Source organism: Physeter macrocephalus, chromosome 7 (genome assembly GCF_002837175.3).
Source record: "Physeter macrocephalus isolate SW-GA chromosome 7, ASM283717v5, whole genome shotgun sequence".
Taxonomy (NCBI): Eukaryota; Metazoa; Chordata; class Mammalia; order Artiodactyla; family Physeteridae; genus Physeter; species Physeter macrocephalus.
Genome location: NC_041220.1, coordinates 101,664,499 through 101,679,304, shown reverse-complemented (window position 1 = coordinate 101,679,304; position 14,806 = coordinate 101,664,499). Strand labels below are relative to the sequence as shown.

General features: G+C 39.2%; 1 protein-coding gene across 2 annotated transcripts in view; it reads left to right on the top strand.

The window, feature by feature from the left end:
- CC2D2A (coiled-coil and C2 domain containing 2A) overlaps positions 1–14,806 on the top strand; it is a 141,125-nt gene that overhangs the window by 51,107 nt on the left and 75,212 nt on the right. For both annotated transcript variants that reach the window (XM_055086129.1, XM_024119191.3), the window contains 3 exons: positions 6,394–6,603; positions 7,556–7,662; positions 12,193–12,333. In XM_055086129.1, coding sequence (XP_054942104.1) covers positions 6,394–6,603; positions 7,556–7,662; positions 12,193–12,333 — 458 coding nt within the window. The remainder of the gene's footprint in view (positions 1–6,393; positions 6,604–7,555; positions 7,663–12,192; positions 12,334–14,806) is intronic.

Genomic DNA, 14,806 nt, shown 5'->3' with positions numbered 1-14,806 from the left:
CCCTTGACCTCTCTGGAGCTGTTTCCTTAATTGAAAAATCGTCATCATCTCTACCTCATACGATTTTTGTGAGTATTTAGGTGATGTATCTGTTTGCACTTTTCTTTAATGAATTTTTATAAAATATTGCTATTATAGACAAATAGTAATGAGTGACTACTTTGTGTAGAAATGTGACCCTGGGAGTAGGTTTACAAAACAAGCATAAATCAAAGTCCTAGTCCATGAGGGATTTATCATCTATTTGCTTATATGACAAAGATACATGATATAATTAGTGATCCAGACAATATCATCTTATGCATGCGTAATAATCCATCACCTTATCTCTTCATCCATCCAACCATTTCAGCAAGAAACACTGATATAATGAAGCAAAAAATTATGGGTTAAAATTAGAAAATAGAAGAGTAATTACTATGGAGAGTAGGATCTTGAGGGAGCCAATTAAGATTAATCTTATCTGTCTCCTTTAGAAGTTCTGAGCTAATTGGGAAATACACAGGAATCAGAGAGGGATGCAGATTTCAGTTGCAACTAAGGATAAAGCTGGACAGCAGAATGCTGCTTGGACACAAGACCAATCGGGCTTCCAGCTCCATCTCCCAAGAGTTCTGTCCCCCCATCTAGAGAAGGGCCCCAATGAGTTCACCGCGTGGACTGCCATGGAGAACCCACGGGGCCAGTGAGCAGGCTCTCGGGAGAGAGCTGAGAAGGGACAGCTAGAGGCCACCAGTTACTCTGCCCAGCAAAGAACTTGGACCAATGGATCTTGGGCTCCAGTTGACTCTCTAATCAAACAGTCTTCCTTCTCTTTTGGGAAGGAGCCAGCGGGAGAGTGGGGAGAGCACAGAGAGTTTCCTCCCAATACTTTTGAGAGGGGAGAGCTTCCTATCTTGTGGGCAGAAATAGGAAAGTAGAGGAAGATAATAGTTCCACTACAAGGGGCTGGTCATCCTGCATCACAGAGCAAAAGTTAGAGAAGGGAGAAATCTAAAGGGGCTGAAGTCTTCCAAGGTCATTTCATAGAAAGTTAGACTTCAAACATAGCAAAGCATAGAGATTGTACCAGTGTGCCTAAGAAAGAAGCAAAGGTTATATTAGAGGTTATAAAGAGGTAGGAATAACCTCTTTGTTTCTCCTACCTCTTTGTTTCCTACCTCTTTGTTATTCCTACCTTTTTGTTTCTCCATAACAGGTTGCCTATTAATTTCACTGTTGATTTGTATACCTCAGTCTTTTTTTTCTTTTTTTTAATGTGTTTATGGAACTTTCTAGTAATTCAAAAAACATTGCATTTCTTTCAGAGTTAATTTTTTACAGTTCTATTGATTTACTAACTTTTACCTTTTCTTACATTTATTCAGGTCTGATGCCAAAACCCATTTTTTCTCCCCTCTGTTCCATGTAATAGGCTTGCCTTTAAGAAGCAGTGTTAAATGCATACGGCCTATATTTTCAGTCTAATGTCCAAACATACCTTATATCTGGGAGTTTTGACACGATGCAGGAGCAGAGAAATAGATAAACAGGCAGTGATTGTTTTATCCATAGATCGTTAATCTATCTTCTCTCTCCTTCCTCCATGACCCTGAGAGTAACCAAAGGCAAATACTGTTTTATTCCTCTTCTAACCTTCACACTTGGCAGGAAGCCTGGCATGTAGGAATGCCTCAGTAAAAGTGTGAATTGAATATCATTTAAATGACTTAGTTGAGCTGAATGGATCTAGAAGAAATTTCTTATTTTCTACTCCTCTCCTTAACTCGGCTGTCTCTCCTATAAAACAATAGCCCTCTTAGCACCTGGCTTCATCCTGGCAACCAAATGATGGAAAACCAAGTCAGTGTGCTAGATCAGGAATTGGCAATTCCTTGAGCCGTTTATGGAGCTTGATGAATTTACACTTCAGAGCTCTCAGGTCTGATGCTAACCCAGCAGGATTGACCAAACCCATCCCGGATGGGAGTCAAGCCTGGTTGTTCTTTTATTAGACTGCCAATTCAAATGAGGGAGTGTATGTCCTCCCATTAGATAAATTAGGAGGATTATTTAGAAGGGAGTTGGTATTCAGTCCTCCTTTTTTGAACATTTTCTTTAATTACAGAGGGAAAAGAAGTAGTTTTTAAAAGCAAAATATTCTGCTGCTCCTAAATTGAGATTATTTTTTAGAGACCATCAAAGATAGAGAAATGCAAAAAGGTATTAGATATTGTGCAAAGAACAAAGTTAAACCTCAAATGAGAAAGATTGTAATTTAATACCTCATAAGAAGTAACTAACCCAAAACTAAAAAATAAGAATTCCAAATGAGACATTGCAGGTAAAGCATAAATGATATTATGCAGTTTGCCTAAGCATAATAGCAAAGTAAGTTTAGGGTTGCTGAAAGCAGTTCTAACAGCCTCCATCCTTCCCTCCTTCCTTCCTTCCTTCTTTCCTTCCTTCCTTCCTCCTTCCTTCCTTCTTTCCTTCCTTCCTTCCTTCCTTCCTCCTGCCTTCCATCCTACCTTTCCTCCTGCCTTTCTTTTCTTTTTAATTCTTTCCATCCTCAACTGAGTCTACTGTATTCTTAGTTGTGCTAAACTCAGTAAACTCAGAGGTAGCAACGTTCAAATTTGGCCTTAGAGAGACTTTGTGCCTAGTGGGGGGAGACAGAAATGTCATCAAGTGTTAAAGGCACAGTGATTAGAAGTCAACCTGGTATTCCCAGGGACATATGTGTAGCTGCCTCCTCTTTTTTCAAAACTGCACACTAATCTGAGGAATTTAGCATAATTCCAACCTCCTTGTTAATCACGACTTGATAAAACTCTCACTTTCCCCTTCAACTATTCTCAGCCATTTTTCACAGAAGCATTGGTCCCCTACTGTGTAATGAGCACTGCAGTAGTCAGCACTCTTTGGGTTGCAAGTGACAACCCATTGCAAACTAGCTTAAGCAAAGAGAGAACTTGGTGGCTTACAAAACTGGGAAGGATCTGGAGATAAAATGAAGGAGGGGCTTTAGGAACTAGGACTCTGGGACCGGGGACTCGGTGCCAGCAGGTCTCTCTCTCTGCCTCTCTTTCTTCTGGTTCTCCTTGAATGTTGACTGGTCTCATTCTCTCCTGTTGTAGGCAGGCCAGAATTCTCCATGTGTTAGGACCCTTAATAACCTGAGCTTAGAAACTCCAGAGGAAAGGGATAATATCTTTCCCCAAGGTTCACATTATCAACACCAAGGACAAACTAGTCAGTTTTAAGTGGGACATATGCTCCCCCACCAAGCTCATGTCCTAGAGATACACCCAGAAGATGGAGAATGAGAAAGCTTCCCAGAGAAGACCAGAACAACAGCTATAGAATCTACTGCAGGCTCTGCGCTGGATTCAGGTTCTGTTGCTATTATTTTCCCAGGACAAATATAGAAACTTTTATTTTAATTCCACCAATGATTGTTCTTTTTCTGTCCAACCTTAAAAATTTTGTCGCCGTCGGCAAGCAACTCTGAACACACTGAGAACATCAGCAGGTAATCCATGTGCATCACCTCTGACAGTCTGCGTTTTCAGTTTTCCACTGAAGACTGAAGAATCAAATCAATTTCAAAATTAAAATAATATACCCTATAAATATTATCTATTTTTAGGAGAAATTTTTTGTACTGTTTTCATGATAGTTTTCAGAAAAGAAAACAGATACAACAGAAAGAAAGACAAGGAACTAGGGGTCTTTCTCCCTAATAGGAAGAGAGTTGGGGGTCTTTTGAGCAGTCTCACCCAATGCCCACCAGGAGTCCTGGAAGCTTTTTCACTTGGTTGAGCCGAGCTGAAGGCCGAGACCAGCAGCAATCATTTAAACATGGGCTAATGAAGATTTGGGGGAGGAGACACAAAGTACAGCTGACCTAGGTAACATTAGGACCATACTACCGACATTACTTACTCATACTAAGAGTACAAGATGGAACCTGAGGGCCACACCCTGAGCGACTTCAGAACTCTGCAACCCATGGTAAGAGGAACAGCAAAGCAAGGACCAGCAGGAGCCAAACAATTAGAGAGGAATTTTCCGTTAAGTCTGTGGATTGATGTGTAGTGGTACACGTCTTTGTGAGGTGGGAATTTTTTAATTCATCCAGGTGGTCAGTGAGACAGTAACACACAGAGTCACCACATGCAGATTAAAAGCCTCTAACACGAATGCAGGTTATAATTGGATACTTTTGCTTGAATGAAAGAAAAGAGATGGGCCTCCATTGTTGCGGTGTGAAGTGTAAGGATATTAATGTCAAAATTAGGACTTTCATAAGGTACAAAATATTGGAATATGACCCCTGTAGGGATGGGCTTTCCTCCCTGTAAATCCAAATGGAAGTTCAATTCAGCATATTTTGGAAGGTACTGAGGTATAGTCAATGCATTCTTATTCAAGCATAACATATTTGTAAACACATCCCAGTTTTACAAGAACATTTTTAAAAAATAAAAAATCTATAGGTCTTCTCATCAAAGACAGACTTAATGTTATTTTATAGAAAAAACTTGTTCTTTTATGAAAACATAGGGTACACTGTACAGGCGTCCTGTAGGAAATCATAAGTTCTAAATATACATTAATTGTCTACTAATTTGGGGGAAAATAAGTATGAAATTGAATGGCTAAAAGGAAATATATATCCTTACTCGTGAATACTGGTACAAAGCAGGCAACAAGACAACCCAACAACAAATTTACTGGTAAATGAAGACTCATGTGTATATGCTTTACTGTAAGTGCAAATATTGGTACTATTTCAATGACTAATAGTAACTGAAAAGCAGATCACACTATATAACAAATGTGAATATATTTTTGGACATGTATACATGTACATACACACAGTGCGACCTCTGTTTTCCATACTTAGTCTGATGGGGAGAATGTTAGGATCTTGTGATCTAGGATTCTAACTCTGGAGCCCCTCTTCCAGTTTCCATCCCTCCCTCTGCACATCTCACACTTCACCCTTCCTGCCCCAAGTTATAAAGATCACACCCTATTTTCCCCCTTTCAATCTATTGCTGCTCGCAGACAGGCCTCACTACATTGTAGGCAACCAAAAATCTCTATGGAATTGTTGCAGGAAGGGGGACCCCTTCCAGGGCCCAAGCATGGGCTCTTGTCTAATGGCCAACAGTTCCCTAACAGAGTGAACCAGGTGATATGTGTGAAGTGCTTTATATGATGCCTAGTGACCTACAAAATGCCAACTGGATCTTTTTCCTCAGCCTCCCATTTGTACGATAAAGAGATAGAGGCACGGAGATGTGTAGTGACTTGCCCAAGGTTCCAGAGCAAGTTAGAGGTGGAGCCCCAGCTGGAATCCAAGGCTTCTGGCTCCAGTTCAGCATCTTTACATAATACCATGAAGACGAATTAAATGAAGAGATTCCTGAACACGTTACCCGCAATTAACATCAGACAGACACTTCACTTCTGACTAGAATATTTGCAGCTTCCAATTTACCTCATAACTTATAAATAGTACATTTGGGCCACATCATCTTTTCTAGATAACATAAATAGCTTCCAAAAGCTCCTCTCTGCAAAGGGGAGGATCGAGTGAAGTGTGTCAAACCCCACATCCTGACTGTAGTCAATGTCAATGACAAGGAGAGAACATGAAGACACAAAATCAAAAAGGTGTCCTCCCCACCTTGGAGCTCTGCAACCTCCAAAACTAGATTCACTGACGAGCAGCAGTGATCAACATAGAATATCTTCATGAGTTTAAGGAAGAAAACCAGAGATTTATCTGACACACTGTACACCAAGTGATCCAGGAAAGTCCCAGTGGAAATTTCCACTCCTGTTTTCTACACACTCGGCTGCCCCAACTATCTCTTCCTCTGTTATTTTGCAGACTGACTTTCTTCTTCCCAGGAAAACTAGGTGCCAGCCTGAGGCTCAGTTCAGTATGTTAGTCTCTGGCTGTTGTCTACAAACTAAAAACTTCTCCACGTGGAGACTATATCTATGATCCAAATAATGATCAGTTTGGATTAGAATCTATGCTTCTCTCATTAAAAGAATTTCAAGATCACCAGCTGCAAAACCCAAGATTTCCAGGAAATGGGATAGTCACATGGCAAAGATTAGGGCTATGACTCAGTAGTGATAAACCCTAAAAGACCTAGGAGAGCAAGATTGAAATTATTTCTTTTCTCACTCCTTGTCCTTCATTTTACTTTTCAAGTGTTCAGAAAAGGGCAGGCCCCTAAAACCCCAGGGAACAGGGAATGGAGCAAGGTTCTCCTGGCTTGATTAGGGTAGGAAATATTTTGCATCTGACTTTTCCCATTGCACATCAGACCAGTATCTAGGAAGTGCTTTAACTGTGCTCCCCCTACACTCTGCTCTCTTTGGCAGGCAGTAAAATACATCCACAGAAGTCAGCATCTGATTGGATCTGGAGACCCTCCTGGAAATTTCCAACTGGACATTGATATTTCGGGGTTAATCTTCACACATCATCCCTGTTTTAGCCGAGAGCATGTTTTGGCAGCCAAACTGGCCCAGTTATATGACCAGTACCTTGCAAGACGCCAGAGACACAAGGCACAATTTCTTACCGACAAGGTACCCGTGATCTCTTCCATGCCAATTGTTGAGGGGGTTGGTTCTCCTGAGGAGCCCAAACAACAAAAATAGCTTCTAGCAGCAAATGCTCGTGTGCTTCCTTCATGTTCCCTCTGTCTAGGATGTGATGTGTTGACCTACCTAGAGGCAAAAGAAAGGATACGACTATGTACATTTAACGTGTGCAAATTCAGGGGCACACACTTGGTTGAAAGAATGATTCCTGCAAACAAAGCAAGGGCTCTCACCCACCGGCAGTGGGTAGCTGTGTCTTGCTTACATGATCTCATATGATGAGACCATTCATGGCCTGAGAATCTCTGTGTCCTTAGAGACATTCTCATTGTTATATGTAATTTACCCTAACATGGTACCTAAACAAAAGTCAGTTGTTTCAACTGATGCATAAGGAAAAATGTCTATCCATTTTGGATTTACTTCTAATGTGACACTGTCCCGTGGAATTTCCATGGGTAGTTTTGACTATAGACAATTTTTGCCCTGACTTTAAAACCTTACTGCCCAAATAAGAGATAACTCCACAATATCTCCTCCTATAAGTCTATAATTTTATGCTCTCTTTATATCACAAGAATGTCATTGTATGTCCAAGGCCCAGAGAGACACCCCCCCACACCTTGAAAGAAAACTTGTTTCTGAGACAGTAAAGTAAAAGTAGCATCTGTCATAAGCAGCTGGACCTGGGCCACAGAACAAGGATGGACACACACAGTTCTTTATTATTCCTTTTTTTTTTTTTTTTTTTTTTTAAATAGAAGCAATAGCTCTCTGTCAAAATTCACTTCAGTGAAAGCATGGAGACGGCTGGATGCTTGCACACCCCTTCACAGGTTGCTGACATTTTGCCCTGGAGAAGTGGGTGGGTCCAAGCACATCACTAGTAGTAAGGAGTAGAGCTTCTACTCAGATCTTGTATCCATATCTTTTCTAGCTCCAAGCTCTAAGAAATGCTGTTCAGATGGGCCTTAATCCAGCAAAAACTCCTAAGTCTCTTGAAACAACCCCCAAAACCATCAATGAGTATAAATCTGAAATTCGGTGAGTAAAATCTATCATTATAACTACTGCTTTTTTTTCCCTGTACTTATTGAGAGTTTTTTTTTTTTCAGAGTTTTTCTGAATGCACTGAATACATTAAGCCAAATGAAATAACGAGATATGTCGAGCGTATTAACACCAAATTTGAAGTCCAAAAAATGAATGAAGTTGGGAGGGGGCACAGGGGGAATAGGGTAACTTGCACACTCTGCTAGTGTAAACAAATATTGCTACAGCCACCACTTCAGAGAGCAGCTTGTCCAGAGATGAGCAAGGAGTTGAAAATGCCAGCAGACTAGGACCCAGCAATTCTGCTTCAGACACATGTACTCCGAGGAGCTGTGTGTGCGTGTGCACCGGACATGTGTACAAGCATTCCACAGCATCACTTACAAGAGTAAGAAGCTAGAGATAACCCCACACCAGAATGCCCCCATCTGCTTCAATCTTATAATGAACGTCCCTCCCACAGTTAGAAGGACCAAATTAGATCTGTGTATATCATGGATAAAATAGTGTTGCATGAAAAAATCCAGTTGTAAGAGGAGACTCGCTGTGTGATACAGGTCACAAGCCCTAAAGAGCACGTGAAACAATACTCATGTGTTCCAGGTACACACATGTTGTGTTACATACAGACAGGAAAGACACACATGCCAGTTTCTTCCTCCAGGGAGGGAGAGAAGGGGATGGAATGGAGAGGTCTTCAAATGGGACTCTAACATTGCAAAACAAACAAACAAACAAACAAACAAAACGTCTGAGTAAGTGTGAAAAAAATGTTAGTAAGTGTCATATTATTTATTATATGTGCTCTTCTAAATATTGAAATTTTTCATAATTAAAATTCAAAACTTAAAACCCTGATCATTGCCAAACAATAAGGAAACATACAATGTAGAATGTGAACATTTATTCTAGAGTTCCTATTTCTCAGGGAAAATCATGTTTAACAGTTTTTTGCTAGTTCTTCCACATATATATACATGTGTGTATACATATATATATACACAGATGTGTTTATGTGTATATATTTTACAGTTTTAAAGAATCACATTGCTTTTACCACCTTGCAACTTGCTTTTTTATGTAAAATGCATCTGAGACCTTTTCCTATCATAGTACATCTAGATTTATATCATTGTTTAAGAGCTGACAATATACAGATTTTACATTCCCCATTAATAGGTGTTGGTATTACTCCTATTTTTTATTACTTTAAATTGTACTCTAACACTCCTATATGTATATATTTGTGTACCTGTATAAGTATTTCCACGGAATAAATTCTTAGAGCAGGAATTAATAAATCAAGGGGTTTATCTTTTTAAATTTTTATTGGAGTATAGTTGATTTACAGTGTCATGTTATTTTCTGCTGTACAGCAAAGTGAATCAGTTACACATATACATACATCCACTCTTTTTCAGATTGTTTTCCCATATAGATCATTACAGAGTATTGAGTAGAGTTCCCTGTGCTATACAGTAGGCCCTTATTAGTTATCTATTCAAGGAATTTAAATGTATACTTTTCTCTTTACAATCTACCCTTGAGTTGGAAATTCTCCTACCAAAGTGAAAATTAGTGATGTTTGTATACTATAGTTGTAAAAGTATGAAGAGTATGTTTAAAAATGAAAATTCTTATTTATGTTAAAAGAAAAGCATATTGCCTCCTCCTTGTGAAAAAAATTTTTGTTTTAGTATGCACTGACTAAGAAAAAGTGACAAAAAGCTACTCCGGATACAATGAAGGTTTGATATGGACTTGCATTTATTAATCAGTATTTGAGAAACGGTAGCAGAATTGTGTGTGAGTCCTACAGACCATGCCAGGTGGACCCATGGATCGCAGACCCATTGCAGACATCCTGCCACCCCTGGCGATGGAAACCACTGAGATTCAGCATTTCTGAGGCAGTGAAAGAGTGGATTTTACTCCTTTACTGACTTTTCACATGGTGGTAAAGCAAATTCTAAGCAGATGGTCTGTTCCTGGATATCTCATCAAGCGGACTGTTCCCTGAAGCCCCCCTGGGAGCTGCTGATGAGCCAGCCGCCTTGGAGCCCACCCCTGGGTATCTGATAGGCCCCAGGTTGGGGCAGCTAACCTCAGCCAGTGACGCATTTTCCATCTTATTTTCCTAAGTGGCATCATGACCACATTGCTTGTCCTCTGCACTGGAACCAGGCTGTATTAAGCAAGGAAACATGGGTGTTCGTGCAATACAGGGGAACACTTTATTTAACCCTCTCCTGGATCTTGACCCTCACATATGCTCAATCTTGAACAAATAAAAAGTCTAGGATCTCAGTTCCCTATCCAGCTACCACTTTATCCCTATATTTCCCTTCACAGCCAAACTTCTGGCAAGTATTTACTAATAAGTATTTTAAATGTAAATTTGGTAAGTACTGCTGTCTCTACTCCCTCCCTTCCCCTTCACTGTCCAGTCTAGCCTCTTTCCTGTGCCCACCTTTGCCCTGAGGCTGATCTTGCCACAGTCCTGGGGAACCTCCGTGCTGCTAAGTGAAAGGGGACCTCTCAGCCCCCCGGTACTTGGCATTGGGCACTGTCCCCACAGGGTGTCTGTTGAGACATTCTCTTCCCTTTACGTCCACACACCACCCTCTCTCAGATGCCCTCACCCCTCTTCGGCCACCTGTCCTTCTCACTATCCTTTGCCTAATCTTCCTTTTTTGCCCAGCTTCTAAATGTTCAGAGTTCCTCCCAGGGTTTTTTTCTTTTTAATCTTTTGTTAATCTGCATTTTCTCCTGAGATGAATCCAGTCCTGTGGTTTTAAATATCATCTAGATGCCAGTGTGGCTCCCAAAGTTTCACCTCTGGGCTGGACTCCTTTCCACACTCCAGACCCCATCTACATCAGGCTTCAGAAAAGTGTTACCCGGCTCCCTAGTCACAGTTGCCTTTTCTTCTTCCTCCATAGTCTGGCAACAATCTGTAATTAAATATTCTTTCGTGATTCTTTGCTTCTCTAGCTCATAGGTCAAATTTTACTTGCTAAACGTTCTTTTTAGCATTTCTGGGGAAACTATCTTGTCAGGGACTAAAAAAGGAAGTAGAAAATATATCAGAAAGGCTTAAGGTGTCATATAACTCAGTAAAATAATTTTATATTGCAGGTTTTTTTTAAGGAGGCAGGGGAGATAGCTGCTAAAGGCATAAGAGAAGAACAGACCACTAGGTAATGACAGATAATATTTGTGGACCACTTACCAGATGTCAGACATGGTTCTAGTATTAATTAACTCGTTTACTCCTTCCAACAACCCTGTGAAATAAATTCTGTTTTCATCTCTACTTTACAGATAAGGCATGGAGAAGTAAAATAGTTTGCTCAAGGCCGGCTAGAACCAGGATTTAAATCTGGGTGTCTTGGTTCCCACATCTGTGCCCTTAACCAGAATGCTTTACTGCTCCTCAAGAAAAGTGTTTCTTATTCTAGTTCATTGCCTCCTAGCTTTTCTAAGGTCTTCTGAGAGTCCCAAATCTTGGCTACCCAACCACTAACTGGCCATCAGCTTCTACCAGCTTCCTTTTCCATGACGCCAATTGAATGATCAGAAACCTAGACCTCTGTGTCTCTCTGCACCATCTCCAGACTAAGTCATCACAAGTACAACCAACTTCCAGACACAGGCCTTCCTCTGGAGTTCAGGAGGTGATGATTCATGAAACACTGTGGCTATGGTTTCCTAGGGCACTCTGTCAGTCATTTATCTATGTGTCTGTCTCCTGAGCTAAGCTATAAACTCCCTGAGAACAGAGACATCTACTGTCTCCTAGGAACCACTTCTGAATCCCCTGGAATGACATCTTATACTTGCCCAAGAAAAAAAAAAAATCTAATTAATTAACTAACTAATGGCATAATAGAGTACATTTGGGTTCTGGACTTGGCTATTATTTGTAGAGGGGGCTTAAAGTAAGGCATTAAATAATTCCCAAACACTTTAAATAATATCAATCACAATGAAAGCATTTTCAAATGAAGCCTCTTCAAAGCAAGCCAAAAATATCGTTAATCTAGTCAGCACTGAAAACTCACCAAGGGATGTAGTAGCATTACTTCGTCTCCTAAATGTAGGACTGGTGATTAGTGTTAACACAGGCAGACTTTAATATACTTGTTAACGGGACAGCAACATACTTTCCTGTTTATCATAGTTTAGTCCATGAGAACTACGTTTACTGGGCCCCTTATTTTCATAACTTCAAAAGTGGCTGTTTAAGATTGCACAGTATTAATGAGAATTTTAAATGGTAATTTAGTTTAATTGAAGTCAGATTCTACTAGAGAAAACAAAATCAAATAACCTATAAAAACAGACCAGCACCCTACTGACTTCAAATTTGCATTCATATTTTTGGTTTTCTAGTACTCAAGAAATATCGTAGCTGTGAAATTAACTATACAATCACTATAGCATTATTAGTTTCTTTTCCTAATTTGCAAACACACCTAAATAACTTTTAAATATATATCCCTGTATTATATCTTGTAGGCAAACAAGAAAACTGCGTGATGCTGAACAAGAAAAAGATCGAACATTGCTTAAGACCATCATAAAAGTCTGGAAAGAGATGAAATCCCTTCGAGAGTTCCAGAGGTTTACAAATACACCCTTGAAACTTGTTTTGAGAAAGTAGGCTTTTTTCAAAAATTGTTTTATTGGGTTATATCATGCATAGGGGAAAATGTATTAAACATAGATACAATTTTTTAAATAATTTAAAAAATAATAATTACAAATGAATAACCATGTGCAACTCCCCAAGTTAAGAACTAGAACATTACTAGTATCTGAGCATCCCCCATGTTCCTAACCCCAATTACATCTCCTCCGTCCCAGAAGTAACCATTTTCTGGACTTTTATGATCAGTGTTTCCTTGCTTTTAGTTAATAGCTTTGCCATCTATGTGTAATTTCTAACACTTAGTCTAATACTGCCTGTATCTGACTTTTCCATAAGCTGAAAGTATATTGTGTGTATGCTTTAGTGAACACACACCTGTTTCTTTTCTTCAATACCACTGGAGATTCTTCTCCTTTTCGGCACACAGCTGTAGTTAATTCTCTTTGCTTTATAACACTTCATTATATGAATATAACAAAATTTGTCTATTTTACTGTTGATGGACATTTGAGTTGATTCATTTCTCAGTTGTTATAGACAACACTTTTTTTTAACATTTTTTTTTACATTTTAAAAGAATGAATTTTATTTCTCAAAATTGTTATAAAAATGTTACTCAGTTTTCAAGTACAATTCATCATTTCTTAAGTGCCCACTCTGTCATGCATTGTGCTAGACTCTTGGGCTACACTGATGAAGGAGATAAACATCATCTCTTTCCTCCCAGAGCTTCCAGTTTGGGAGTGAAGGGGACACAGACAATAAAATCAGACAGCACTTCTATAGACGTTTTTGTATGTGTCTTTTTAGGGTACATGTGCCTAAGTTTTCCAGAAATATACCTGGAAGTGGAATTGTCGAGTCTTAGGGGATGTGCTTCTCCAAATACTTATATGCTGGTTGCAGACACTTTTCCAGAGTGTTTGTGCTGACTTTCAGTTTGACCAGTGTTCCCATGGGTCCATGTCACCCATATCAACCATATCACCTGATATTGTCAAACATTAACATTTTGCCAATCTGATGGCGTGTTTTAATTTATATTTCTTATCCATGAATTGGCCATTTTGAATTCCTCTTTTTCAAAGTGTCTGTTCAAGACTTTTGCCAATTTTTGAATTGGATTGTTTGTCCTTTTATCTTTTCCATAATTTGTAGAAGTTTGGTATATATCCTGAACATGAGACCTTTGTCGATGTGTGTTGCAGAAATCTTCTGTAGTTGTCTTTTTAGTTTGCTGCTTTTTGAAGAATAGTAATTCTTAATTTTAAAGAGATAGACTATATTAGTCTTTTCTTTTCTGATCAATGCTTTTTGTTTGAAGAAATCCTTCCACTGAATCAAGTAGATATACTACTATATTGTCTCCTGTAATCTTCATAGTTTAATCTTTCACATTCACCTTTAATCTATTTGGAATTGATCTTTATGTATGGTATGGAGAAAGTATGCTTTGATAATATTTATGCAGCTGAACTGACTAGACTTTGGTACATAAGAGTACAGTTATCACAACGAAACCATGTTCTGCATATTAATTCAAGAGCATCTCTGCTGCTGGTTTTGGTCCCTTCCTGTTTGTTTCATCTGCATAAGTGATGTGCCCATAAATCTACATGAAAAGTGACACATGAGGGCAATTATCTGACACTGTGTTTGAAAACAGTCAGTTTTTAGCCGAAGATAGCTGCAAATTGTGATGCTGGGGGGTTGTAATTATCATAAAACTGAGAAAACATTCTGCAGTTTCCAGGACAAACACAAGACTGTGCCTTATGAGGGCAGGGATCTTGTCACCACTGGATATCTGGTCCCAGACAGCACACCTGCCACGTAGTATCTGCTCAATTAATATAAAATATATAATATAATATAAAAACAAATTCAAATAGTCTGTCCCACAGAAATCGTGGATGTCTTCCAGAAATCCTAGTGTTTTGGCTTCCATATTCCATCTTCCAGGCCATCCCTTCCATCCAGAAGCAGAACATAAATAGTTACAAGATTGTTTTCTCCTTCCTTCCTTAAGTTTAGGATAAACAAAAATTTATAGGAAATTAACCGTTATGGTCACCTCTAGGTTACAAACTTCCTTTTTGTGATACTTCACATCCCTTCCACCCATAAGTAGCTGTGTCCTAAATTCTTTTGGAGTGCCCTTTCTTCACATTCTTGATTCATCTAGCTACCTTATGATACAGCATTATTTCTTCCTGCAAAAATATTTAAATTTCAACTAGTTTATTCATGCCTCTGATTAACAAGGAGAAAAGCAAATGAATATATATCAGAGATGGAACATAACTTGGGGGCCAAATTTCTCTGATGTTTATAAATTTCAGGTGTTTCCCAAGTGATTTCTTCAGTAGTAGCTTTGTAAGAGTCTGTGCCTTGGGGGCCTGTTAACTGCTAACCCACCAGGCCACACGTGTACATACAAAAACGTTGGTCAGCAAAAAAATAAAATAAAATAAAATAAAA